This window comes from Triturus cristatus, chromosome 1_1 (genome assembly GCF_964204655.1).
Source record: "Triturus cristatus chromosome 1_1, aTriCri1.1, whole genome shotgun sequence".
In the NCBI taxonomy this organism is placed as follows: Eukaryota; Metazoa; Chordata; class Amphibia; order Caudata; family Salamandridae; genus Triturus; species Triturus cristatus.
This window is the reverse complement of record NC_140579.1, coordinates 64,675,863-64,700,655: the sequence shown is the minus strand read 5'-3', so window position 1 is coordinate 64,700,655 and position 24,793 is coordinate 64,675,863. Positions and strand designations below refer to the sequence as shown.

Below are 24,793 nucleotides of genomic sequence, written 5' to 3'. Positions count from 1 at the left end.
TGATGCCTGCAGTTTCTCCCCTCCCCCTTGGCAGCGGTGAACTGGTGCAGTTATGCCTGGCAGTGTCCTCCCTCCCTCCCCCCCCCCCTTGACAGGGGTGAACCGGTGCAGTTATGCCCGCAGTGTCCTCCCCCTTGACAGGGGTGAACCGGTGCAGTTATGCCTGCAGTTTTTCCCTTCCCCTTGACAGAGGTGAACCGGTGCAGTTATGCCTGGCAGTGTCCCCCCTCCCCCTTGACAGCGGTGAACCGGTGCAGTTATACCCGCTGTGTCCCCCCTCCCCTTGACAGGGGTAAACCGGTGCAGTTATGCCTGGCAGTGTCCCCCTCCCCCTTGACAGGGGTGAGCCAGTGCAGTTATGTCTGGCAGTGCCCCCCCCTCCCCCTTGACAGCGGTGAACCGGTGCAGTTATACCCGCTGTGTCCCCCCTCCCCATGACAGGGGTGAACCGGTGCATTTATGCCCGCAGTGTCCCCCCTCCCCCTTGACGGGTGAACCGGTGCAGTTATGCCTGCAGTGCCCTCTGGCTGGACTTGCTCCATCAGGTGATCATGCCCAGGTGTACCTCTGGACTCGCTCCATCACGTGATCCTGCCCAGGTTTTCCTCGGCCTCGCCGGGGCTTCGGATCTGGAGTAGGCCTTATCCCTCTGGCTGGGCGCACAACATCACATGGTCCTGCCCAGGTGTTGTTCAGTCCTGCCGGGTTTTCAGATCTGGGGTAAGCCTCAGTCCACTGGCTGGGCTCGCTCCATCACGTGGTCCTGCCCAGGTGTTCTTTGGTCCCGCCAGGGCTTTGAATCTAGAGGAGGCCCTTAGCCCTCTGGCTGGACTCGCTCCATCACATGATCCTGCCCAGGTGTTCCTCTGGACTCGCTCCATCACGTAATCCTGCCCAGGTGTTCCTCAGTCCTGCCAGGGCTTTGGATCTGGAGTAGGCTTCATCCCTCTGGTTGGGCGCGCTCTATCACATGGTTCTCCCAGGTGTTCTTCAGTCCTGCCGGGTTTTCAGATCTGGAGTAGGCCTCCGCCCTCTGGCTGGGCTTGCTTCATCGTGTGATCGTGTCCAGATGTTCCTCAGTCCCGCCGGGGCTTTGGATCTGGCTGGGCTCGCTCCATCACGCGATCCTGCCCAGGTGTTCTTCAGTCCCGCCGGGGCTTTAGATTTGGAGTAGGCCTCGCCCTCTGGCTGGACTCGCTCCATCACGCAGTCCCGCCCAGGTGTTCTTCGGTCCCGCTGGGGCATTGAAACTGGAGTAGGCCTCAGCCCTCTGGCTGGACTCGCTCCATCCGGTGATCGTGCCTAGGTGTTCCTCTGGACTCGCTCCTTCACGTGATCCTACCCAGGTGTTCCTCTGCCCCGTCGGGGCTTCGGATCTGGAGTAGGCTTCATCCCTCTGGCTGGGCCCATGACATCACATGGTCCTGCCCAGGTGTTCTTTGGTCCCACCGGGGCTTTTGGTTCTAGCGAAGGCCACAGTCCTCTGGCTGGACTCGCTCCATCACGCTATCCAGTCCAGGTGTTCTTCAGTCCTGCTGGGTTTTCAAATCTGGACTAGGCATCAGCCCTCTGGCTGGGCTCGCACTATTGTGTGATCCTGTCCAGGCGTTCTTCAGTCCCGCCGGGGCTTTGGATCTAGAGGAGGCCTTAGTCCTTTGGCTGGACTCGCGCCATCACGTGATCCTGCCCAGGTTTCGGTCCCGCCGGGGCTTCGGATCTGGTGTAGGCCTCATCCCTCTGGCTGGGCGCGCTCCATCACATGGTCCTCCCATGTGTTCTTCAGTCTTGCCGGGTTTTCAGATCTGGAGTAGGCCTCCGCCCTCTGGCTGGGCTTGCTTCATCGTGTGATCCTGTCCAGGTGTTCCTCAGTCCCGCCGGGGCTTTGGATCTATTGTAGGCCTCAGTCCTCTGGCTGGACTCGCTCCATCACGTGGTCCTGTCCAGGTGGTCTTCAGTCCCGCCGGGGCATTGGATCTGGAGTAGGCCTCAGTCCTCTGGCTGGACTCGCTCCATCATGCAGTCCTGCCCAGGTGTTCTTTGGTCCCTCTGGGGCTTCGTATCTGGAGTAGGCCTCAGCCCTCTGGCTGGGATCGCTCCATCACGTGGTCCTGCCCAGGTGTTCTTTGGTCCCACCGGGGCTTCGGATCTGGAGTAGGCCTCAGCCCTCTGGCTGGGCTCGCTCCATCACGTGGTCCTGCCCAGGTGTTCTTTGGTCCCACCGGGGCTTCGGATCTGGAGTAGGCCTCAGCCCTCTGGCTGGACTCACTCCATCACGTGATCGTGCCCAGGAGTTCCTCGGCCCCGTCAGGGCTTCGGATCTGGAGTAGGCCTCAGCCCTCTGGCTGGACTCGCGCCATCACGTGGTCCTGTCCAGGTGGTCTTCAGTCCCGCCGGGGCATTGGATCTGGAGTAGGCCTCAGTCCTCTGGCTGGACTCGCTCCATCATGCAGTCCTGCCCAGGTGTTCTTTGGTCCCTCTGGGGCTTCGTATCTGGAGTAGGCCTCAGCCCTCTGGCTGGGATCGCTCCATCACGTGGTCCTGCCCAGGTGTTCTTTGGTCCCACCGGGGCTTCGGATCTGGAGTAGGCCTCAGCCCTCTGGCTGGGCTCGCTCCATCACGTGATCGTGCCCAGGAGTTCCTCGGCCCCGTCAGGGCTTCGGATCTGGAGTAGGCCTCAGCCCTCTGGCTGGACTCGCGCCATCACGTGATCGTGCCTAGGTGTTCCTCTGGACTTGCTCCATCACATGATCCTGCCCAGGTGTTCCTCGGCCCCGCTGGGGCTTCGGATCTGGAGTAGGCCTCAGCCCTCTGGCTGGGCACATTCCATCACGTGGTCCTGCCCTGATGATCTTTGGTCCCGCCAGGGCTTTGAATCTAGAGGAGGCCCTTAGCCCTCTGGCTGGACTCGCTCCATCACATGGTCCTCCCATGTGTTCTTCAGTCTGGCCGGGTTTTCAGATCTGGAGTAGGCCTCCGCCCTCTGGCTGGGCTTGCTTCATCGTGTGATCCTGTCCAGGTGTTCCTCAGTCCCGCCGGGGCTTTGGATCTATTGTAGGCCTCAGTCCTCTGGCTGGACTCGCTCCATCACGTGGTCCTGTCCAGGTGGTCTTCAGTCCCGCCGGGGCATTGGATCTGGAGTAGGCCTCAGTCCTCTGGCTGGACTCGCTCCATCATGCAGTCCTGCCCAGGTGTTCTTTGGTCCCTCTGGGGCTTCGTATCTGGAGTAGGCCTCAGCCCTCTGGCTGGGATCGCTCCATCACGTGGTCCTGCCCAGGTGTTCTTTGGTCCCACCGGGGCTTCGGATCTGGAGTAGGCCTCAGCCCTCTGGCTGGGCTCGCTCCATCACGTGGTCCTGCCCAGGTGTTCTTTGGTCCCACCGGGGCTTCGGATCTGGAGTAGGCCTTATCCCTCTGGCTGGGCGCACAACATCACATGGTCCTGCCCAGGTGTTGTTCAGTCCTGCCGGGTTTTCAGATCTGGGGTAAGCCTCAGTCCACTGGCTGGGCTCGCTCCATCACGTGGTCCTGCCCAGGTGTTCTTTGGTCCCGCCAGGGCTTTGAATCTAGAGGAGGCCCTTAGCCCTCTGGCTGGACTCGCTCCATCACATGATCCTGCCCAGGTGTTCCTCTGGACTCGTTCCATCACGTAATCCTGCCCAGGTGTTCCTCAGTCCTGCCAGGGCTTTGGATCTGGAGTAGGCTTCATCCCTCTGGTTGGGCGCGCTCTATCACATGGTTCTCCCAGGTGTTCTTCAGTCCTGCCGGGTTTTCAGATCTGGAGTAGGCCTCCGCCCTCTGGCTGGGCTTGCTTCATCGTGTGATCGTGTCCAGATGTTCCTCAGTCCCGCCGGGGCTTTGGATCTGGCTGGGCTCGCTCCATCACGCGATCCTGCCCAGGTGTTCTTCAGTCCCGCCGGGGCTTTAGATTTGGAGTAGGCCTCGCCCTCTGGCTGGACTCGCTCCATCACGCAGTCCCGCCCAGGTGTTCTTCGGTCCCGCTGGGGCATTGAAACTGGAGTAGGCCTCAGCCCTCTGGCTGGACTCGCTCCATCCGGTGATCGTGCCTAGGTGTTCCTCTGGACTCGCTCCTTCACGTGATCCTACCCAGGTGTTCCTCTGCCCCGTCGGGGCTTCGGATCTGGAGTAGGCTTCATCCCTCTGGCTGGGCCCATGACATCACATGGTCCTGCCCAGGTGTTCTTTGGTCCCACCGGGGCTTTTGGTTCTAGCGAAGGCCACAGTCCTCTGGCTGGACTCGCTCCATCACGCTATCCAGTCCAGGTGTTCTTCAGTCCTGCTGGGTTTTCAAATCTGGACTAGGCATCAGCCCTCTGGCTGGGCTCGCACTATTGTGTGATCCTGTCCAGGCGTTCTTCAGTCCCGCCGGGGCTTTGGATCTAGAGGAGGCCTTAGTCCTTTGGCTGGACTCGCGCCATCACGTGATCCTGCCCAGGTTTCGGTCCCGCCGGGGCTTCGGATCTGGTGTAGGCCTCATCCCTCTGGCTGGGCGCGCTCCATCACATGGTCCTCCCATGTGTTCTTCAGTCTTGCCGGGTTTTCAGATCTGGAGTAGGCCTCCGCCCTCTGGCTGGGCTTGCTTCATCGTGTGATCCTGTCCAGGTGTTCCTCAGTCCCGCCGGGGCTTTGGATCTATTGTAGGCCTCAGTCCTCTGGCTGGACTCGCTCCATCACGTGGTCCTGTCCAGGTGGTCTTCAGTCCCGCCGGGGCATTGGATCTGGAGTAGGCCTCAGTCCTCTGGCTGGACTCGCTCCATCATGCAGTCCTGCCCATTTGTTCTTTGGTCCCTCTGGGGCTTCGTATCTGGAGTAGGCCTCAGCCCTCTGGCTGGGATCGCTCCATCACGTGGTCCTGCCCAGGTGTTCTTTGGTCCCACCGGGGCTTCGGATCTGGAGTAGGCCTCAGCCCTCTGGCTGGGCTCGCTCCATCACGTGGTCCTGCCCAGGTGTTCTTTGGTCCCACCGGGGCTTCGGATCTGGAGTAGGCCTCAGCCCTCTGGCTGGACTCACTCCATCACGTGATCGTGCCCAGGAGTTCCTCGGCCCCGTCAGGGCTTCGGATCTGGAGTAGGCCTCAGCCCTCTGGCTGGACTCGCGCCATCACGTGGTCCTGTCCAGGTGGTCTTCAGTCCCGCCGGGGCATTGGATCTGGAGTAGGCCTCAGTCCTCTGGCTGGACTCGCTCCATCATGCAGTCCTGCCCAGGTGTTCTTTGGTCCCTCTGGGGCTTCGTATCTGGAGTAGGCCTCAGCCCTCTGGCTGGGATCGCTCCATCACGTGGTCCTGCCCAGGTGTTCTTTGGTCCCACCGGGGCTTCGGATCTGGAGTAGGCCTCAGCCCTCTGGCTGGGCTCGCTCCATCACGTGATCGTGCCCAGGAGTTCCTCGGCCCCGTCAGGGCTTCGGATCTGGAGTAGGCCTCAGCCCTCTGGCTGGACTCGCGCCATCACGTGATCGTGCCTAGGTGTTCCTCTGGACTTGCTCCATCACATGATCCTGCCCAGGTGTTCCTCGGCCCCGCTGGGGCTTCGGATCTGGAGTAGGCCTCAGCCCTCTGGCTGGGCACATTCCATCACGTGGTCCTGCCCTGATGATCTTTGGTCCCGCCAGGGCTTTGAATCTAGAGGAGGCCCTTAGCCCTCTGGCTGGACTCGCTCCATCACATGGTCCTCCCATGTGTTCTTCAGTCTGGCCGGGTTTTCAGATCTGGAGTAGGCCTCCGCCCTCTGGCTGGGCTTGCTTCATCGTGTGATCCTGTCCAGGTGTTCCTCAGTCCCGCCGGGGCTTTGGATCTATTGTAGGCCTCAGTCCTCTGGCTGGACTCGCTCCATCACGTGGTCCTGTCCAGGTGGTCTTCAGTCCCGCCGGGGCATTGGATCTGGAGTAGGCCTCAGTCCTCTGGCTGGACTCGCTCCATCATGCAGTCCTGCCCAGGTGTTCTTTGGTCCCTCTGGGGCTTCGTATCTGGAGTAGGCCTCAGCCCTCTGGCTGGGATCGCTCCATCACGTGGTCCTGCCCAGGTGTTCTTTGGTCCCACCGGGGCTTCGGATCTGGAGTAGGCCTCAGCCCTCTGGCTGGGCTCGCTCCATCACGTGGTCCTGCCCAGGTGTTCTTTGGTCCCACCGGGGCTTCGGATCTGGAGTAGGCCTCAGCCCTGTGGCTGGACTCGCTCCATCACGTGATCGTGCCCAGGAGTTCATCGGCCCCGTCAGGGCTTCGGATCTGGAGTAGGCCTCAGCCCTCTGGCTGGACTCGCGCCATCACGTGATCGTGCCTAGGTGTTCCTCTGGACTTGCTCCATCACATGATCCTGCCCAGGTGTTCCTCGGCCCCGCTGGGGCTTCGGATCTGGAGTAGGCCTCAGCCCTCTGGCTGGGCACATTCCATCACGTGGTCCTGCCCAGATGATCTTTGGTCCCGCCAGGGCTTTGAATCTAGAGGAGGCCCTTAGCCCTCTGGCTGGACTCGCTCCATCACATGATCCTGCCCAGGTGTTCCTCTGGACTCGCTCCATCACGTAATCCTGCCCAGGTGTTCCTCAGTCCTGCCAGGGCTTTGGATCTGGAGTAGGCCTCATCCCTCTGGTTGGGCGCGCTCTATCACATGGTTCTCCCAGGTGTTCTTCAGTCCTGCCGTGTTTTCAGATCTGGAGTAGGCCTCCGCCCTCTGGCTGGGCTTGCTCCATCGTGTGATCCTGTCCAGGTGTTCCTCGTCCCCGCCGGGGCTTCGGATCTGGAGTAGGACTCAGCCCTCTGTCTGGATTCGCTCCATCACCCGATCCTGCCCAGCTGTTCCTCTGAATTAGCTCCATCACGTGATCCTGACCAGGTGGTTCTCGGCCGCGCTGTGCTTCAGATCTGGAGTAGGACTCAGCCCTCTGGCTGGACCCGCTCCATCACACTGTCCTGCCCAGGTGTTCTTCGGTACCGCTGGGGCTTTGGATCTAGAGGAGGCCTCAGTCCTCTGACTGGACTCGCTCCATTAAGCAGTCCCGCCCTGGTGTTCTTCGGTCCCGCTGGGGCTTTGGATCTAGAGGAGACCTCAGTCTTCTGGCTGGACTCGCTCCATCACATGGTCCGGACCAGGTGTTCTTCAGTCCTGCCGGGTTTTCAAATCTGGACTAGGCATCAGCCCTCTGGCTGGGCTCGCTCCATCGTGTGATCCTGTCCAGGCGTTATTCAGTCCCGCCCGGGCTTTGGATCTAGTGTAGGCCTCAGCCCTCTGGCGGGACTTGCTCCATCACGTGGTCCTACCCAGGTGTTCCTCTGGTCTCGCTCCATCATGTAATCCTACCCAGGTGTTCTTTGGTCCCGCTGGGGCTTTGGATCTAGAGGAGGCCTCATCCCTCTGGCTGGGCATGCTCTATCACATGGTCCTCCCAGGTGTTCTTCAGTCCTGCTGGGTTTTCAGATCTGGAGTAGGCCTCAGTCCTCTGGCTGGACTTGCTCCATCGTGTGATCCTGTCCAGGTGTTCCTCGGGCCCGCCGGGGCTTCGAATCTGGATTAGCCCTTAGCCCTCTGGCTGGACTCACTCCATCACGCAGTCCTGCCCAGGTGTTCTTCGGTCCCGCTGGGGTTTCGGATCTGGAGTAGGCCTTGGCCCTCTGGCTGCGCTCGCTCCATCACATGGTCCTGCCCAGGTGTTCCTCGGGCCCGCCGGGGCTTCGGATCTGGAGTAGGCGTCAGTCCTCCGGCTGGACTCGCACCATTACGTGGTCCTGCCAAGGTGTTCCTCGGGCCGCTGGGGCTTCGGATCTGGAGTAGGCCTCAGTCCTCTGACTGGACTCGCTCCATCACGTGGTCCTGTCCAGGTGTTCCTCTGGACTTGCTCCATCACGCGATCCTGCCCAGGTGTTCCTCGGGCCCGCCAGGGCTTCGGATCTGGAGTAAGCCTTAGTCCTCCGGCTGGACTCGCTCCATCACGTGGTCCTGTCCAGGTGTTCCTCTGGACTTGCTCCATCACGCGATCCTGCCCAGGTGTTCCTCGGGCCCGCCAGAGCTTCGGATCTGGAGTAAGCCTTAGTCCTCCGGCTGGACTCGCTCCATCACGTGGTCCCGCCCAGGTGTTCCTCTGGACTTGCTCCCTCATGCGATCCTGCCCAGGTGTTCCTCGGGCCTGCTGGGGCTTCCGATCTGGAGTAGGCCTCAGTCCTCCGGCTGGACTCGCTCCATCATGCAGTCCTGCCCAGGTGTTCTTCAGTCCCGCTGGGGCTTCGGATCTGGAGTAGGCGTCAGTCCTCCGGCTGGACTCGCTCCATCATGCAGTCCTGCCCAGGTGTTCCTCAGTCCCGCCAGGGCTTCGGATCTGGATTAGGCCTCATCCCTCTGGCTGGGCGCGCTCCATCACATGGTCCTCCCAGGTGTTCTTCAGTCCTGGCGGGTTTTCAGATCTGGAGTAGGACTCTGCCCTCTGGCTGGACTTGCTCCATCATGTGATCCTGTCCAGGTGTTGCTCAGGCCCGCCGGGGCTTCGGATCTGGATTAGCCCTCAGCCCTCTGGCTGGACTCGCTCCATCACGCAGTTCTGCCCAGGTGTTCTTCGGTCCCGCTGGGGTTTCGGATCTGGAGTAGGCCTCGGCCCTCTGGCTGCGCTCGCTCCATCACATGGTCCTGCCCAGATGTTCCTCAGTCCCGCCGGGGCTTCGGATCTGGAGTAGGCCTCAGTCCTCCGGCTGGACTCGCTCCATCATGGGCTGCTGCCAGTTTACATTCCTGCGCCCTCTCTCTCATTGGGAACCTGGACCAAATATCATAAACATGGTAGTTACGGGGCTCTCGGCGCCAGTCATCCCCAGTTAGTTAAAAACTACAGAAAGCTGCTCAGATAACCCTCCTTAAGAAGGCCAGCCCTGCCTGTCTACTTATTAAAACCCTAAAATCTCTAGTTGAATCAAGCACTGACACCTGCACTAGCAGTGCTCGAACCTTACCTGCCTGCTGCTTCCAGCGCTGCGAAGCAGACACACAACACATCAGACTGCGGTGCCTTCACAGCTGTCTGCCCCGGAGCCTCGGGTTACACTGTGAGGGCAGGCACCTCCTGTGCAGAGACTGCGGGGTTCACACACAGAAGATTGCTTCCTCAGTGGTTTTCCACCCCACGAAGAGGCTGGGAGCTGCTTGGTCAGACCTGACTGCAATGGTTGCTTCGTCTACAAGCAGCAGCAGAGGCCTAGCCCCGGTTCTGCATTGTGCACCAGATGCTTGTTTATTCAGACGCACATTTACGTTTCTGTGGCATAAGTTGAAGAACTTAGGACGGTTAATGCTGCCTGCCCATCTCCTGTACCAGTGAACCACGTATCCACCGCATCTCATACTGCACGCTTGCAGCCGGTTGTGGACATGAAGGCTTGGGTGGGAATTGGTAAGAAAAGGAAGCGTTTGCTATTCAAACGTGAGACAGTCCTAACTTAGGAGAACTGGCAGAAACGGAGGAAGGTGCAGCTGAATATCCGTGACCATAAGTCACAAAAAAAACATAGTGCACAAAGCACAGAACTTAAAATAGCCTGGAGACTGACACAGCAACCAAAGGACAGCTTGTAATATTTAATTTATTTATTAATTTTACCGTTATCTTGCTAATAAATTACAGTTTGAGTTGGCTGGGTGAAGGCGGGGCAGCTTGTAATTCTGGGTCGCCAGCATCTCCCCGAGGTATCAGAAACATTAGGATTCAACAGTCGCGGCTGGCATGACGGGCGGGTGGGAGGGGGGTGGAAATGGGGTCGTCGCGGGGTATGGGGGGAGGCGGGAGGGGGTTAATTAAACAAAAATTAAAGAAACATATTATATAAAACTTACCGAGTATTTTGACCTGCAGCACTCGTCATCATGGAAGGCAGCCTCCCTCGCTCCCCTCCGCCAATCACAACGCCGAGGCGCAGGGGAGCGCGCCCCACCCAGGCCATTTTCTCTACATAGAGAAAATGGGAGAGTGGGCGGTCCTGCTCGAGAGCAGGGGGGGAGTGGCTTGCCCACTGTTGTGGGTATTGACTGTCTGGTCAGCCCCAGGGCTGACCAAACAGTCAGTACCCACAACATTGAGCAAGCCTCTCCCCCCGCCCTCGAGCAGGACCGCCCACCCCCAATCAGGCACTTCTGCTTTCTCGCACGGCGAGAAAGCAGTGAGGCGACGCCCCCACGCCCCAATGGGGGAGCCGCCACTGAATAGCGGGGGGCAGCTCCAGAAAGAGAGTCATTAATATGGTCATGTTATGGAAAGTGTGTTTGTCCAGCAGGGGCAGACTCCTTCTCCCTCCCTCCATTACATCAGCTTGCCGTGACTAAGGTGTTTACATTAAAAAGAGTAGGACAACCCCATGCATAGCTGAGCACGATCCAAGCGTGAGATTGGGGTTAGCCAAAGGGATCTCTTTCTGGACCCCACTTTTTTGTCTTACATTACTTCATGTCCAGGGAGTGGTTTACAGATCCTCTACCTTTTCCAGCTTTCGAGGCTTCCTTCGAGGTTTGAGTTGTGCGGTTGACACAGCCAGGCCTGGTGGCTGTGCCGCTGCACAGGTTTTATATCCCATACCCAGCCGATTCTGCCTCTGCCCCAGAGTGAGCAGAGAGGTGCATTCTCCAGCCCTGTAGAGGCTCTCCTTCTCCCACTGTACTAGTCATTGCCATCAAGCAGCAGCTGCTCCTCCGATCCTTGTGTTCTGCACCTTTCTTAAGCCCTCTCACGTCTCCTGTGATGTACCCTCATTTCCTGGATTTGTTGGCACCTCCTGCTTTTTTTTCTCCCTCGCTGTAACTTGTAAACTCCTGTTTGAAGCTGCGAATTCTGGACTCTAGATCTTTAATGAGGGCGGAAAGCACAATGGGAGCGTCAGTTGGTTGAGATCTGTTTGTGCCCTGGGAATCACCTCCATGCTTCTCAAAGATGGCCAGGATGGCGGAAGGAATCACAGAGGGCCATACATTGACCACAGATGAGGGTCTGGCCAGGCTATCCCTTTCTTTGTGCTGTGTGTTATCTTCATTTCAGAACCAGAAGAGCACTGGCAAGAGCTTGCCCCATTTCTCATCCTGCTTCAGGATTTCCCTTCTCAAGCTGTATACATGTTCTTGGCCATCTGTCCTATGAGACAACCTTTTTATCCCTCACCTTACAATTGATGTACCTCTTTAAGTTAATCAGGGACTGAACTCTTTCACCACCAAGTGGGAACTTGACCCATGTTCTTCAGCCAATCTCCCAGCGCCTCTCCTGAGTTGGCTTTCCCTCCCCTCACATTCTGTACATAAACAGTGTAGGGCCTGGGCATGGGAGAATCTTAATACCTCAGAAGACCCGACCAGCTTTCTCAACTTGCCAACACACTAAACAAAGGGCTAAGGGGACCTAAATCCTCATGCCTTCAATGAGTGCCCATATCGCTCGTAATCACAAATGTCGTCTGCTAATCCTCACCATGGACTTTACGTGGTGTACTGAGGCTACCAGAGGTCTTGCAGCTGTTAGCTCAGTTCATTTTGTCACTAGTGCAGATTTTGGTTTGGGGTAGAGTAAAACTTGCTGTGGGAATTATTTTCTGGGGCCAAAAAAGAAAAGGAGTTTCTTAGAACTTAAATGATTATTTTTGTAAAAGAATTTAGAAACCGTAGTCTCTTTATTGTATGAAGACTGCACGTACTAGGCCCAGCTTTCCCCGTGCTGCCGCATCGCTCTTGCTCCTGTATTATCCTTGCTTTTTCTCCTGATTTTTGTGCCTTCTCTTTGCTTTTCCCTCCTTCACACTGCTCTCTCCTTGCTTTTTACCCTGTTTTTCGGTGCCTTCTCCTTCCTTTTCCCCGGTTTTCTGAGTGCCTTCTCGGTGCTTTCCCCTTGTTTTCACTTCTTTCGCCTTTCTTTTTCCCTTATCGCTGCTCCCGCATGCCGACCGTTACTTCCTGCCTAGCCCCAACGCCTCTCCCGCCTCCCAGGATCTACTCAATGGACCCCTTTGAGCAGGTTTCAGGCCCAGCTCCCTCCGTGCTGCTGCATCACTCTTGCTCTTGTCTTCTACTTGCTTCCCCCCCCATTTTCTGAGTGACTTCTCCTTGCTTTCCCCAGGTTCTCACTACTTTCTCCTGCTCCCCCTCCCCCCCTGTTTTTGTGTGTTACTTCTTGCCTTTTCCCCCATTTTTTGTGTGCCTTTTCCGCGTGCCTTCTCCTTGCTTTTTTCTTGTTTTTACTATTTTCTCCCTGCTTTTTCCCTGGATTTTGTGTGCCTTCTCCTTGCTTTTTACTCGTTTTCACTGCTTTCTCCATGCTTTCCCCCCTGTTTTTTGTGTGCCTTCTCCTTGCTTTTCCCTCATTTTTACTGCTTTCTCCTTGCTTTTTCCCCTGTTTTTTGTCTTCTTGCTTTTCCCCCTGTTTTTTTGTCTACTTGCTTTTCCCCCTGTTTTTGTGCCTTCTTCTTGCTCATCCCTCATTTTCACTGCTTTCTCCTTGCTTTTCCCCTTCTTTTTTTGTGTGCCTATTCCTTGCCTTTCCCCCATTTTTTGTTTGCCTTCTCCTTGAGTTTCCTCCCGTTTTTTGTGCCTTCTCCTTGCTTTTCCCCCTGTTTTTTGTGTGCCTTCTTCTTGTTTTGCCCCTGTTTTTTGTGCAGCCTCACCACACAACTCCAGATTACACGTCACTTCTGTAATTCCGAATGGCCCTCAATACGTGGTTGTTCAAATGAGCCTTCAGGACATGAGAGAGCCGTGATACCCTGTCGGGTGATTAGCCGTGCTTTACAAATCCATCTTGATTGACTGGTTTTTGCCCATAGGCTATCCTCATGGCTTTAGCCATGCAATAAGCAGGACTGATGACAACCTTTAGCCATGGAATGACCATTGGTTGTTTTGAGTCTTATTAGCACACATGGCCCTGATGTTCACTGGAGGTCATCAAATGGTGCAGATATGGGCAACAATTTTCTGAGGCACCACAGGACAGATAGATTTCTTAAACCCACACAGAGCTCAACCAATGCACCCCAATCAACACCTGCTGCACTTACTGTTATTCCGTACTAGGGCCTAGCACAGCTCTACCAATACACCAATGCCATGGCCCACTGCACTTCCTACAATTCTAGTACTGGGACCCTTACACAACCCTGCCAATATCACATTTTCCTGACCAACTACCACCCTTGCTGTGTCATTACAGGAGGAAGGGGATTGGGTTGTGCGGGCCCAAAATAAATTGTTCAACCTGGTCAGTTGCACTCTGTTATTCTAGTGCTTCCGTGCACAATACTGTTTGTTTGTGTGCTGTGCTCTAGGTCCCTGGACAGTGGCCCTGAAGAAGATCGTGCATCACACAGGCATGCCCTGGATATCTCCAAGCAGGCGGAGATCATCTCACAGCAGATCCGTGATATCCACCGCCTGGAGGCTGAATGCACTGGGCTTCAGGCTTTATCCAGCCTGCAGGAAGCACGGCTGCAGGAGCGGGAAGAGGTCCTTGGCCGGCTGCAGGAGGAGCTGAAGGGAGTTCGGGTGCAACTGGCCAGCGTTGAAATTCAGAAGATGCTGGAGGCTGAGAAGGCAGCCATGGCCCACCAGGCTGAGTTAGGGCGACTGCAGCTGCAGGCGAAAATTGAACTAGAGCAACTGGAGCGCAAGCTAAGCCAGGAGCGAGACCATGTGCGGGCAGAGAATGAAAGACTGCGTGCTGAGTTAGAGTCCGCTATGGAGCTACACCAGCGAGAAGTGTCAGCCCTGAGATTGGAGCTGCGCGAGACAGCTGAAGGAAGAGAAAGAGACCGAAGAAGGCATGACGAGAGATTACAAGAGCTGGTTCAGGATGCCGAACAGAAACTTCAGTCCCAGGTAAGAAAACCAGGAGAGATTTCTGTGCTCCTTCAGAGGCAAAACCAACTACTCGTATGCACTCTTCTGGCCTAAACATCCCAATAATGTGCTCTCACTGTTAGCCTTAGCCAGTATTGTACTTCGTTCGGCCTAAGTTCTTTCAGTAATGTGCTCTAGGACCAACGTAATCCACTAATGTGTCCTTAAAGGTCTGGGTCTGCTCAGTTTATATGCTTCATGTGGCCAGGGGGCATACATTAATGTTCATCATAGCCCCTACATCAACCCTCTCAAGTGCTCCTCATGGTTTACCTTTGTCATTAATGCACTTCCCAAGTCTTTGGTCAACCCATTACTTTGCTCCCTTGGACCTTCCCAGGTTCAAAGTTTGTCATAAATGATCTATTCAGTATCTGCTTCTCCCAATAAAGTAAAGTAACAAAAAGATTAGAAAATTAGACTACAAAAATAGATTATAGACTGTTAGTGTTGGGGTTAGGGATGAGGGATGGGGGTAGGGATAGGTTTCTGTCCAGACATAAGGGATGGTGTGAGGGATGATGTAGGGGAATGTCTACAGGTCAGGAGTTGGAATAAGCATTAGGAGAGGGATAAGAGTACTGGGCTGTGTTAGCATTGGAGTAAGGGAAGGTGTTTTAGTTTAGATTGGAGTAAGAGTTTCTATTGGGGTTTGGGTCAAGTGTGCGGGTTTGTGTTATAGTTAGGATAAATAAATGAAAGGCTTATATGATGACTAAAGAGATGATGCAAAAGGCAGGTGCAGTAGGAAAGTGCCACAGGAGGCGGTACAGTAGGTACCCCCTTGTAAAACGGAAAACACATTGTGTAGGTACAAAGTTAGGCTCTGGAAATAAATGTTAGAGGTAGGTTAATGGTATGTCTTTGTGTAAATTAACAATTCAGGGATGTGGTAAAATATTCTTCCTATCTCACTTGACTTTTTTGAAATCTTATTTTGTTGTATTATAGTTTTTTTACATATAAATTCAAATAGCTTGCAGAGTCCTAGCCTATCACTGCATCCCCATGACCTAAGTCTACTAAAAATGTGCTATCCGAGACCATTTCTGTTTCCGCATTTGCAAAAGTCTATCACATCTCGCTAATTTAGTCCCCTGCTCCTAACACTGCATTTTATTGTTCTCTGAGTCCTACCTCCTACCACGTATTACGTACTGACCTATCATCACCCTCTGATTCCATTCTTGCGTCCCTTGGTGCCGGTATCCTGGTGGTCATAATGCACCTTAAATGCAGTCTATGATAAAATCACCCTCCCTCATTGCCTTTATCTCCATTCCAACGCTCCGGCATCTGTAGAAGTGTGCACATCTGGAGTGTATGTAGTGGTGCTCTCATCAGGAGTCCACTGGGTATCCATGGGGTCTTCTTTGCTACCTTTTCATTGATATATCACTCTGTTTTTCCTCTGCTCCTCCCTGTGTGTCAGGGCTCTGCCAGTTACGGGCAGTATTTTCCCTTTTCTCTTATTTCAAGGCAGAGACTGAGAACGCCCAGACAGCAATGCTGGCCTTGTACGCTCCCATATACATTTGCAGTGCCATTCTTAGAATTTCACGCAAAGAGACTGAGCACCAAGAGAGTTGCAGGTCGACAAGGGTGCAATGTTTTCTACAGCATAGCAACAGCCTGCATAGTCCAGCAGCATACTGGTGTGCTTGCAGCCTCCAAAGCAGCAGAGCATAGACATATGACATCTCGTCCACCAGGCACTATAGTTTCCCCTTTCACCAGCAAACAATGTGTAATGTGGTCCTTTTTTAGAGATGTTCACAGCTCAGAATGTGTGATGGGGATAATTCATGCACTACATGGGTTCCAAACAAGCAGCAGCAGTTCAGACTTCAGGAGTTTTGTGTCCAAGACCTGCATGTGGTCAACTTGTAGGCTTTAATAAAACACTTTCCTAGTATCCTGATGTGCAGTCATGCCTTTCTGGAGCGACAAAACTGGAACACCCCATCTGCCCTCACACACAACACCCATAGATGCCTGTGCTGGTTGTACTTTGAACATAGACGTTACCAACCATGACACAACTATGGCTTGAAACAAAGCTGCAGCACTTTGGTGTGAGGAAATTGGGTGTATTATATCATATGGTGTGGTTGTGAAACCTCACCATGTAATACACTTACCAACCCCTTGAGGGCCCTTGGGTTTCGTCTGTGAAACCCTCAGCTCAACCCTGGGTAGCTGTGGCACTTAGCAGTAAGGGCTACACAGAGGAACTAGTGTAAAGCATTTAAACAGCACCAACACAATTGAAGAAGAAATCGACACAACACTCAAATCTGACACCAATTCATAACAATAGACTGTATTTTCATAAGACTTTAGACACTAGAACGAAAATGATCCATTGTAGGGTTCCAGAGTTATGGATTTTACAAGAAATATTAAATCACAGCATTTTCACTCCACTAGGAACAAGTCTTAGCAAATTCAAGGAAATGGACACGTCAAACGTTTTTAATAGAAAACCGGTAAGGGTCAATGCAGTCACGTAGAAGTACTTTGGGCGGCAAGCAAGGTCCTCAAGAACAGTTATCGCCACAGAAAATGCAGCCTTCCAGCAGTTCCAGGCACTTTATCCGCATTGGAATTTATTCCTTTGCAATGGTCCTGATGCAAGGGATGAAGGATGCTGAAGTTGCTCCAAGGATGCTGTGGATGCAACATGGTTGACGGGGGTCTTCTCGGAGATTCTCCTCGGTCCACAAAGATGGTGCAGGGATTTGCAGAATCGACATCCCACAAGGTCCTCTCCGGCCTAAGTCCAGTCATCACTGGACTGCCAGTCACCTAGTGTCGCAGTCACAGGCCAATCCTTCCTGGGTCAATGACTGCCTTCTGAGGTCCCTAGGGGCTCTCCAACAGCACTGCCGGGCTCTGCAAACTCTGTACATCGGGTATTGGTCCTTGGTGCTGCACAGTGGCAACTGTAGTTGCAGCTTGAAGAGTTTAGGCCACCAACTTGCCCCAGCAGGGTTCTACAGCTGGCGTGTCCCTGTGCTGTGAACAGAAGGCCAGTTAGCTGGCTCTCTGAGTCTTTTGGCTTGACTGGGCCCTGAAGACAGTTTCTCCTTGAGCAGGTAACAGCTGACCCAGTCCCTCTCTTTGCTAGCCACCTGGTGCAGTCTTCGATGATTCAGTCTCTCTTTACTGGTCGCTCTTTTCAGCAGGGCAGTCTTTCTTCGATCCTTCTTCCAAGTCAGTCGAGATCTCAAATCTGGGTGCCACTCTTATGCTCAGAAAATGTCCTTGGGGCAGGATGCGATTGGTAGCCTATGGGCTACCAGGTTCTCTCCCACCTGGTGACCACTTCCTGACTATCTGATGGCTATACGCCCCTGGGGAAACCGGTTTGGCAACTGTTTTGCCCTCTCTGCTCCCCGTGCCAACCTGTCTGCCAATGGGGCAGCATTCCTCCCTAGTGACACATATGCCCCTCAAAGGCGGCTTCTCCTTTGAAGCCTGTCTTTTGGGGCTAACACCTAAGTGGCTTCCTGCAGGATGGAGGTAACACTTCTCTGGGCTGCAATCCCTCATTGTACTCCTTCCGGAGAGTTGTTGGCACATCTCTTCAGAAGGGCAGAAGGCTGTCTTGTGGAACAGGCTCCATATGTGCCTTGGAAGGCACACGAGTTTTAAAGGCAGCAAGGTGGCAGCCTTGTACATGTGGCACATTGCAACCACTTACATTAATTTAGACTTGAGATACAAGTTGGGCCTAATGTAACTAGTTGTTTGATAAAACGAAATCCGAAAATGTCCTCTGGGGGAAAGAAAGAATCCCGTGCTATTTCAGCTATCAGTTAGCATACATTCACCACTTGCTACTCGGTCACTCATACGCGTATCTGTATTGGCACACAAATTCCTCACGTGATGAAAAATTTTTTTTTTCCACTTCAATTTATTATATAAATCTTTACACAAAGTATTTTATCAGACATCAATAATTAAAAATTAAAAGACCTTTGTTGCTACATTCGGTCACAATAAAAACATATATGTAAAAATGCAAAATTAAAAAACACAATATGACATAATCCTATCTATCACTGTCTACCAAGGTACTCTTCAGGGAGAAATACAATAGACAAAAATATCTGTCATTGATTACCACACTCTAACCCGACAGTTAGACCAACTTGTGAGGTGTTTCAATGTGAAGCATCAAAGTCTACTGTCCATCAGTATATGGGAAAAATTGTGGATTTTTTGGAGGGTGTCGACGCGTTTCGAAGGAGTATTCAGATTAGGCCTTCTTTTTCAAGACCAAACATTATTTTTCAACTCCCGTATTGAAAAATCTATAAACATAAACATATACATATATTTAAAAGAACATTTAAACAAGGGTTATATTTCATCAAAGATGTTTCTATGTTTTATGCATCACGATTCAAATATGCCATCTCTTGTTATCCAACACTAGAATGGTCAATAATGCTAATCCAAACAATTATTCATATCTATTTGCCTGATATAGTAGACCAATTTATTCGATACTTTAGGTACTTTAATGTCATATTGAAATAGAAAAAAGGGAAAAAACTTTTTTTGGTATGTGCCAATACACGACCTCATTCACTCTGGTGTTATTCACACCCTGAACAATGCACATTCATATGATCAAACCTCACAATCTCACTCAAGTGCACCCGAATACTCCAACTATTGTGATAAAGTTCAAGGTTCAAAAATTATTTTTAATCTTAGAGCAGAGAGGATATATCGTCCTTCCCCTTACCTCTTCCCGTATTTATGATGTGGGGAACCGACTAATTGTTTCTGATTGTTGGCCACCTTAATTCTTTTGGAAACGTGATCCCAGGTTGCTGTGATAAATCCTATGGAGACCAGATATCATTAGTCTACCCATAATGATTAAATCTCTAATTACGTTGTTATGTTTCATTAGTATGATATCTACCTGGTTCTTTTATTTTGAATTCCTATTCGTTCTCTCTGTAGTTGTTTGATGCCTTGGAGTGCCCTCTTTGGTCGCACCGTTCAGGCGTTAGCAGAGCTGAGAGGTTGGCTTGTAACCCTGTACTCGCCAATTGGGCAACCAAGTCACAGTAAAAATAGGGGTTTCGTGTGTTCACTGTCAGGACATGTAAAGTATGTGTCCTGCCTGTGTCAGATGTTGCACCCTGCCTTAGGCCTGTCCGATGGGTGACTTACACAGATGTGCAGAGAAAGTAGTGGCTTTGCCATTGTTTTCAATTGTAAAATAGGGCTAGCAGTGCAGGACTGGTCTGCAGTGGCGGACTGGGGGACTAGTTTTGCTTGGGGGATCTCCAGGGTGGCACAACCAGTGCTGCAGTCTGGGGTACCCCTCTAACTTACATGCCCTAGGTACCAGGGTGCCATTTACTAGGGAATGACAGGTAAGTTAGCCATTTCTAATTGGGTGCAGCCAATTCAACATACACTTTAGGGTCCGGGCACAGGCACCCAGGTCTGGTTAGCAGGCCTCCATGCACTCTCAGAGGTGAAAAACCAGCAGCATTAGTTGAAAACCTTTGGGGTGGCCATACAAAAAGAGGCATTTCCTTACATTTGGGGTTACACTAGTGGTAGCAAAGCACTTTACATATGCAAAATGCACCACAATACAATGGAGCAAGTGGTTCCAGAGGGAGGATGTAGGGAAAACAAATTTGCAAATCTCCACCACACAGTCTTGTAACAGGCTAGGGATCCCATGAGATCAGTGACAGTAACGAGGAGTTCGAGGCATGTGGGCTGCTGAATTCATATCTGTGCATAGATCGCCGCCTAGTGTTGGGTCCGGATGTTTGCACGTTGTTGTCCTGGAAGAGTCTTCGAAGTATCCTTGGATAGGTGACTCCTCCCCTGGACTACAGTGCGCATGGGCATCCTCTCCATCCTCAGATTGTTTTTTTCCGCCATTGGGTTCGGATGTGCTATCTTAGCTCAAGTTAGGAAAATATTTTGTCGAGGCCAAAAGGCCTTTAGTTTGCGTCGGTACTGTTTCTCGATCGGGTTTCGATACAATCCTGTTAGTTTACTAACTTTCAGCACCGACTTTTTTCGCATTTACCTGTCCATCGACTACTTCGACGATGGAATCGAGGACACCATTCAAAAGGTGTCCGGTATGCAATGCGAAGTACCCACACATCGACGTCCATCCGGTGTGCAACAAATGCCTTTCGCCGGACCACGACGAATCGACATGCATGGCCTGTGCCCGGTTCCGTTCCAAGAAGACTCTACGGAATCGACGAGCGGCGAGACTCGAGGCGCAGCACGCGGCACCGGCCCCAACAGACATCTTCGACGAGGCCGAAGACGTCGAGGAATTGGAAGTCTTGCCCTCCAGTCCCGTTTCCGAACACGAACCCGGATCGGACGAGGTAGACGAGTCACTCTTCCACAGAGGTGAAGACGACACCGAGGTAGGAGACGACGAGGAGGCCTTAGGGGCCGAAGAGAGTAGCTCCAATGATGAACAAGGCCTACCTGTTCAAACCGAAGAAACACCAGTGCCACAGCCTATGGCTCCGGTCGAGGGATCGCCTTCGGGCCTTACCCGAGACCCATCCCGCAGTTCTTCGGCCCCGCCCTCGGGCCCGGCCTCGGACGTTCAGCGGCAGCCATTACTGCATAAACAAGCTGGTTTCCCTACCACAAAACCGAAACCGAAAGCTGCTCCGGTTCCACTGAAACCGAAACTGAAAGTGGCGCTGGTCGGATCGAGGCCTTCCACGCCTTCGACGCCAGCGCAACGCGTCGGCACCGACCGCACCAAGAGAGACTTCGGTGCCGAACTTGAAGCGGGCGACGTTGGAGTCGACAAACGGAAAAAGGCCATCGGCACCGACAAACCTGCTCGGCTACCGGCACCAACGACACCGAGGGCCGTACCGCCTGCTGCGTCTCGCATCGCTCCCTCGACGGCACCTAAGCCTCACGTATCGAAGACTTCGACGGTGATCTCCGCACCTCGACTCGATGACCCGCCGGCGCCAAAAAAATCCACGGCCGCCTCTACGAACCTGGCCGGTGCCAAAGCCTCAAAGGCGCCCCCAGTACGACCTGGTGCGACGCAAGGCAGCAAAACCACGGCTGTCCTCCAGGACACGTCGGGTTCCGGTTCGATCGGAGCTCCAGCAGCCTCTTCGGTGCCGGCCAACATTACCTTCGGCTTGCCTCCGTCGACAATCCCAAAAATGTTCCAACTCAGGACACGGGTCACCCAACCTACGGTCACACCTGCTGAGACGTCTCCGGCACGTGTCATCGACGCCGACACTGGCAGGATGATTCTCCACGACCGAAGGATAACTTCGGAGCCGCCACTGGACCCTTTCAGGATCCCACTAAAAAGGAAGTTGCCTGTAGAATCGGAACCTCTCCTTTATGAACCCTTCCATTCATCCTACCAGGATCCACACCGGTTCTCCCCCACACGCTCCGATACGGATGCATTGGAGGACTACATGGATGACCAAGTCCCCTACCATGTAGACACAGACCCTGATGACCAGCAGGACCCTGATCAAACTTGGGGCGACCCTGCAGACCCCAGTGCACCTCTCGATGCACAGGACCAACAACTCTATGGGGCAAAAACATCTCCTACGGAGGATACTGCGGCGTTCAACGCTCTTATTGAACGTGCTGCAAACAACCATGGGGTACAGCTTCACTCTGATACCATCGAAGATGACTTTCTAATGGACACCTTTGCATCCTCAGAAAGACATGTAAAGACTCTGCCAATGTTGAAGGGGGTCCTCAAACCAGCCAAGGACATTTTCAAGGAACCCACCAGGGCACGAGTGATAAACCCCAGGATTGATAAAAAATACAGATCAGCACCTGGGGATCCTACTTACATCAGAGGCCAATTACCACTCGACTCCATCGTCGTAGCGAATGCACGCAAGAGGGCACACTCGCAAACGACAGGTGACGCTCCTCCCCCGGACAAAGAGTCCAAGGTGCTAGAGACCTCTGGCAAGCGAGTTGCCGCCCAAGCTGCCAACATATGGCGCATAGCCAACACTCAAGCGCTCCTTGCTCGCTATGATAGAGCGCACTATGACACACTGGAGCAAATATTCCAACATCTCCCTGACCAGTTCAAGGAAGGCGCAGAAATGCTCATCAGAGAAGGACAGCTACTCACGAACGCTTCCATCAAATGTGCACTAGATGCTGCAGACACAGCTGCCAGAGCCATAAACACAAGCGTCATGCTGCGACGACATGCCTGGCTACGGATCTCAGGATTTAAGCCTGAGGTACAAAACAATATACTGAACCAGCCCGTCAACCCCGACTATTTATTCGGGCCAGAGGTTGACACCACCCTCGAAAAGATAAAAAAGGACACGGACACTGCAAAGTCCATGGGCGCCCTACAAACTCAGTCCTTTCGGAGCGGCTCCTTTCGTCGCCCCGGAAACAAGGGAGCAGGTAGAGGACAGGGGTCACAACAGACATATAACAAAGGCAATACACAGACCACCTACGATAAAAACACCCGAGGTGGATATCGTGGCTCCAGTACAAAGGGCAGGGGACGTGGCTACGGCAACACCAGGTCCTCCCCCAAGAACAAGCAGTGACGCCCTCTCCCTTCCTCCCGACCACATAACACCTGTCGGGGGAAGGCTACAAAGGTTCCTGTCCACGTGGAACTCCATCACCACGGACAGGTGGGTCAAAGATATTGTAAAATACGGTTACTGTCTGGAGTTAACCTCCACTCCACCCACAATACCACCAAGAAGCCGTCCTATGTCCTCAGAGCACTTAACGCTCTTACAGCAAGAAGTGCAAAGTATGCTTCTAAAAGGCGCTATAGAGGTCGTACCCATCCACGAGCAGGGTGCGGGAGTGTACTCCCTCTACTTCTTAATTCCAAAAAAGGACGGGTCGCTCAGACCTATACTAGACCTGAGACCCCTGAACCAGTACATTCTTTCAGAGCACTTTCACATGCTCACTCTACAGCAAGTCCTTCCGCTTCTCAAGCTGGGAGACTTCCTAGCCACACTGGACCTCAAGGATGCGTACTTTCACATACCCATCCACCCCTCACACAAAAAATACCTCAGGTTCACTGTTCAGGGGCAGCACTATCAGTTCAAAGTCCTTCCCTTCGGCGTGACAACAGCGCCCAGGGTTTTCACGAAGTGCCTAGCTACGGTGGCAGCACATCTACGGAGGCAGCATATACACGTCTACCCCTACCTAGACGACTGGCTCGTTCAAGCGAAGTCAGCCCAGCAATGTGCAAGCCACATGTCCCGCACCATTCACCTTCTTCACAGTCTGGGATTCTCACTAAATTATCCAAAGTCCCATCTCCAGCCCGCACACGTACAACAGTACCTAGGTGCGACTATAGACACTCTGGCGGCCACGGCTCAGCCAAATTTAGTGAGGATCAACAGCATACAACTGCTGATCTCCAAATTCAAACCCAATCACTCACTTCCAGCGCGAGTGTTTATGCAGTTGATAGGCATGATGGCCTCCTGCATCTTCATAGTCCCGCACGCGAGATTACATATGCGTCCACTTCAGGAGTGCCTAGCACGTCAGTGGAATCAGGCTCAAGGACAGTTAAAGGACCTAGTGTGGGTGAGCGGTCGGGCATACAACTCTCTGCATTGGTGGAATCCACAAAACCTTTGCAAGGGCCGACCATTCCAAGAGCCTGTCCCACAGATAGTACTGACAGCGGACGCGTCTCTCCAGGGATGGGGAGCTCAGGTACTCCACTACACAGTGCAAGGACTATGGACAACACAACAAAAGAAGTTGCACATCAACCTTCTGGAATTGATGGCAATCTTCCTAGCCATGAAGGCATTCAAAGTACATCTATGCAACAAGGTCGTGTTGATCCGGACGGACAACATGACCGCAATGTACTACATACAGAAACAGGGAGGCACACACTCTCCGCAGTTGTCTCATCTGGCTCAGAGCATGTGGAAGTGGGCCATTCAAAGGAACATGTTCCTCATGGCGGAACACCTCCCTGGCAAGGACAACCAGATGGCGGATCTGCTCAGCAGACACAGCCACCAGATGCACGAGTGGGAGTTACACCCATCAGTACTCCAACCGTACTTCCAGCAGTGGGGTCTTCCGGAGATAGACCTATTCGCGACAAGCGAAAACGCAAAATGCCAAAGCTTCGCCGCCAGATTCCCACATCCGCAGTCGCAGGGCAATGCGATATGGATGAACTGGTCCGGCAGATTTGCGTACGCTTTTCCCCCAGCGCCATTGATACCGCTAGTGGCCCGCAAACTCCGACAACACTCCCTGACACTCGTCCTAGTTGCTCCCACGTGGGCACGCCAGCCGTGGTACACCACCTTCCTCGAACTTTCTGTGGTGCCGCATCAAAGGCTGCGGATCAAACCCGCGCATTTGACGCAGAACCATGGAGAGGTTCAGCACCCAGATCCGCAACAGCTGAATCTGGCGATCTGGCTCCTGAAGTCCTAGAGTTTGGCTATCTCAACCTGCCACCCGACTGTATGGACATCATCAAGGAGGCCAGGAGACCCACTACCAGAGCCTGCTATGCAGCCAAATGGAAAAGGTTCGTCATTTATTGCGGTAATAATGACATCAACCCGCTGGACGCATCCATCCAAAACATCATCTGTTATCTCTTACACCTATATCGATGCAATCTGGCGTACACCTCTATACGTGTCCATTTGACCGCAATCTCAGCCTATCTGCAAACCAGGCAGCACCTCTCTCTATTCAGAGTGCCTGCCATCAAAGCATTCTTGGAAGGACTCAAACGAGTCCTTCCACCACGCCACCCACCGGCTCCAATGTGGAACCTCAACTTGGTCCTCACACGCCTAATGGGTCCACCCTTTGAACCTCTACACTCATGCGAGATTCAATT

The 24,793-nt window shown here is 53.3% G+C and overlaps 1 protein-coding gene across 3 annotated transcripts in view; it reads left to right on the top strand.

The window, feature by feature from the left end:
* The window catches only part of LOC146869417 (coiled-coil alpha-helical rod protein 1-like), a 208,944-nt gene that overhangs the window by 36,976 nt on the left and 147,175 nt on the right, over positions 1–24,793 (top strand). For all 3 annotated transcript variants that reach the window (XM_085599815.1, XM_085599812.1, XM_085599816.1), the window contains exon 4: positions 13,287–13,836. In XM_085599815.1, coding sequence (XP_085455941.1) covers positions 13,287–13,836 — 550 coding nt within the window. The remainder of the gene's footprint in view (positions 1–13,286; positions 13,837–24,793) is intronic.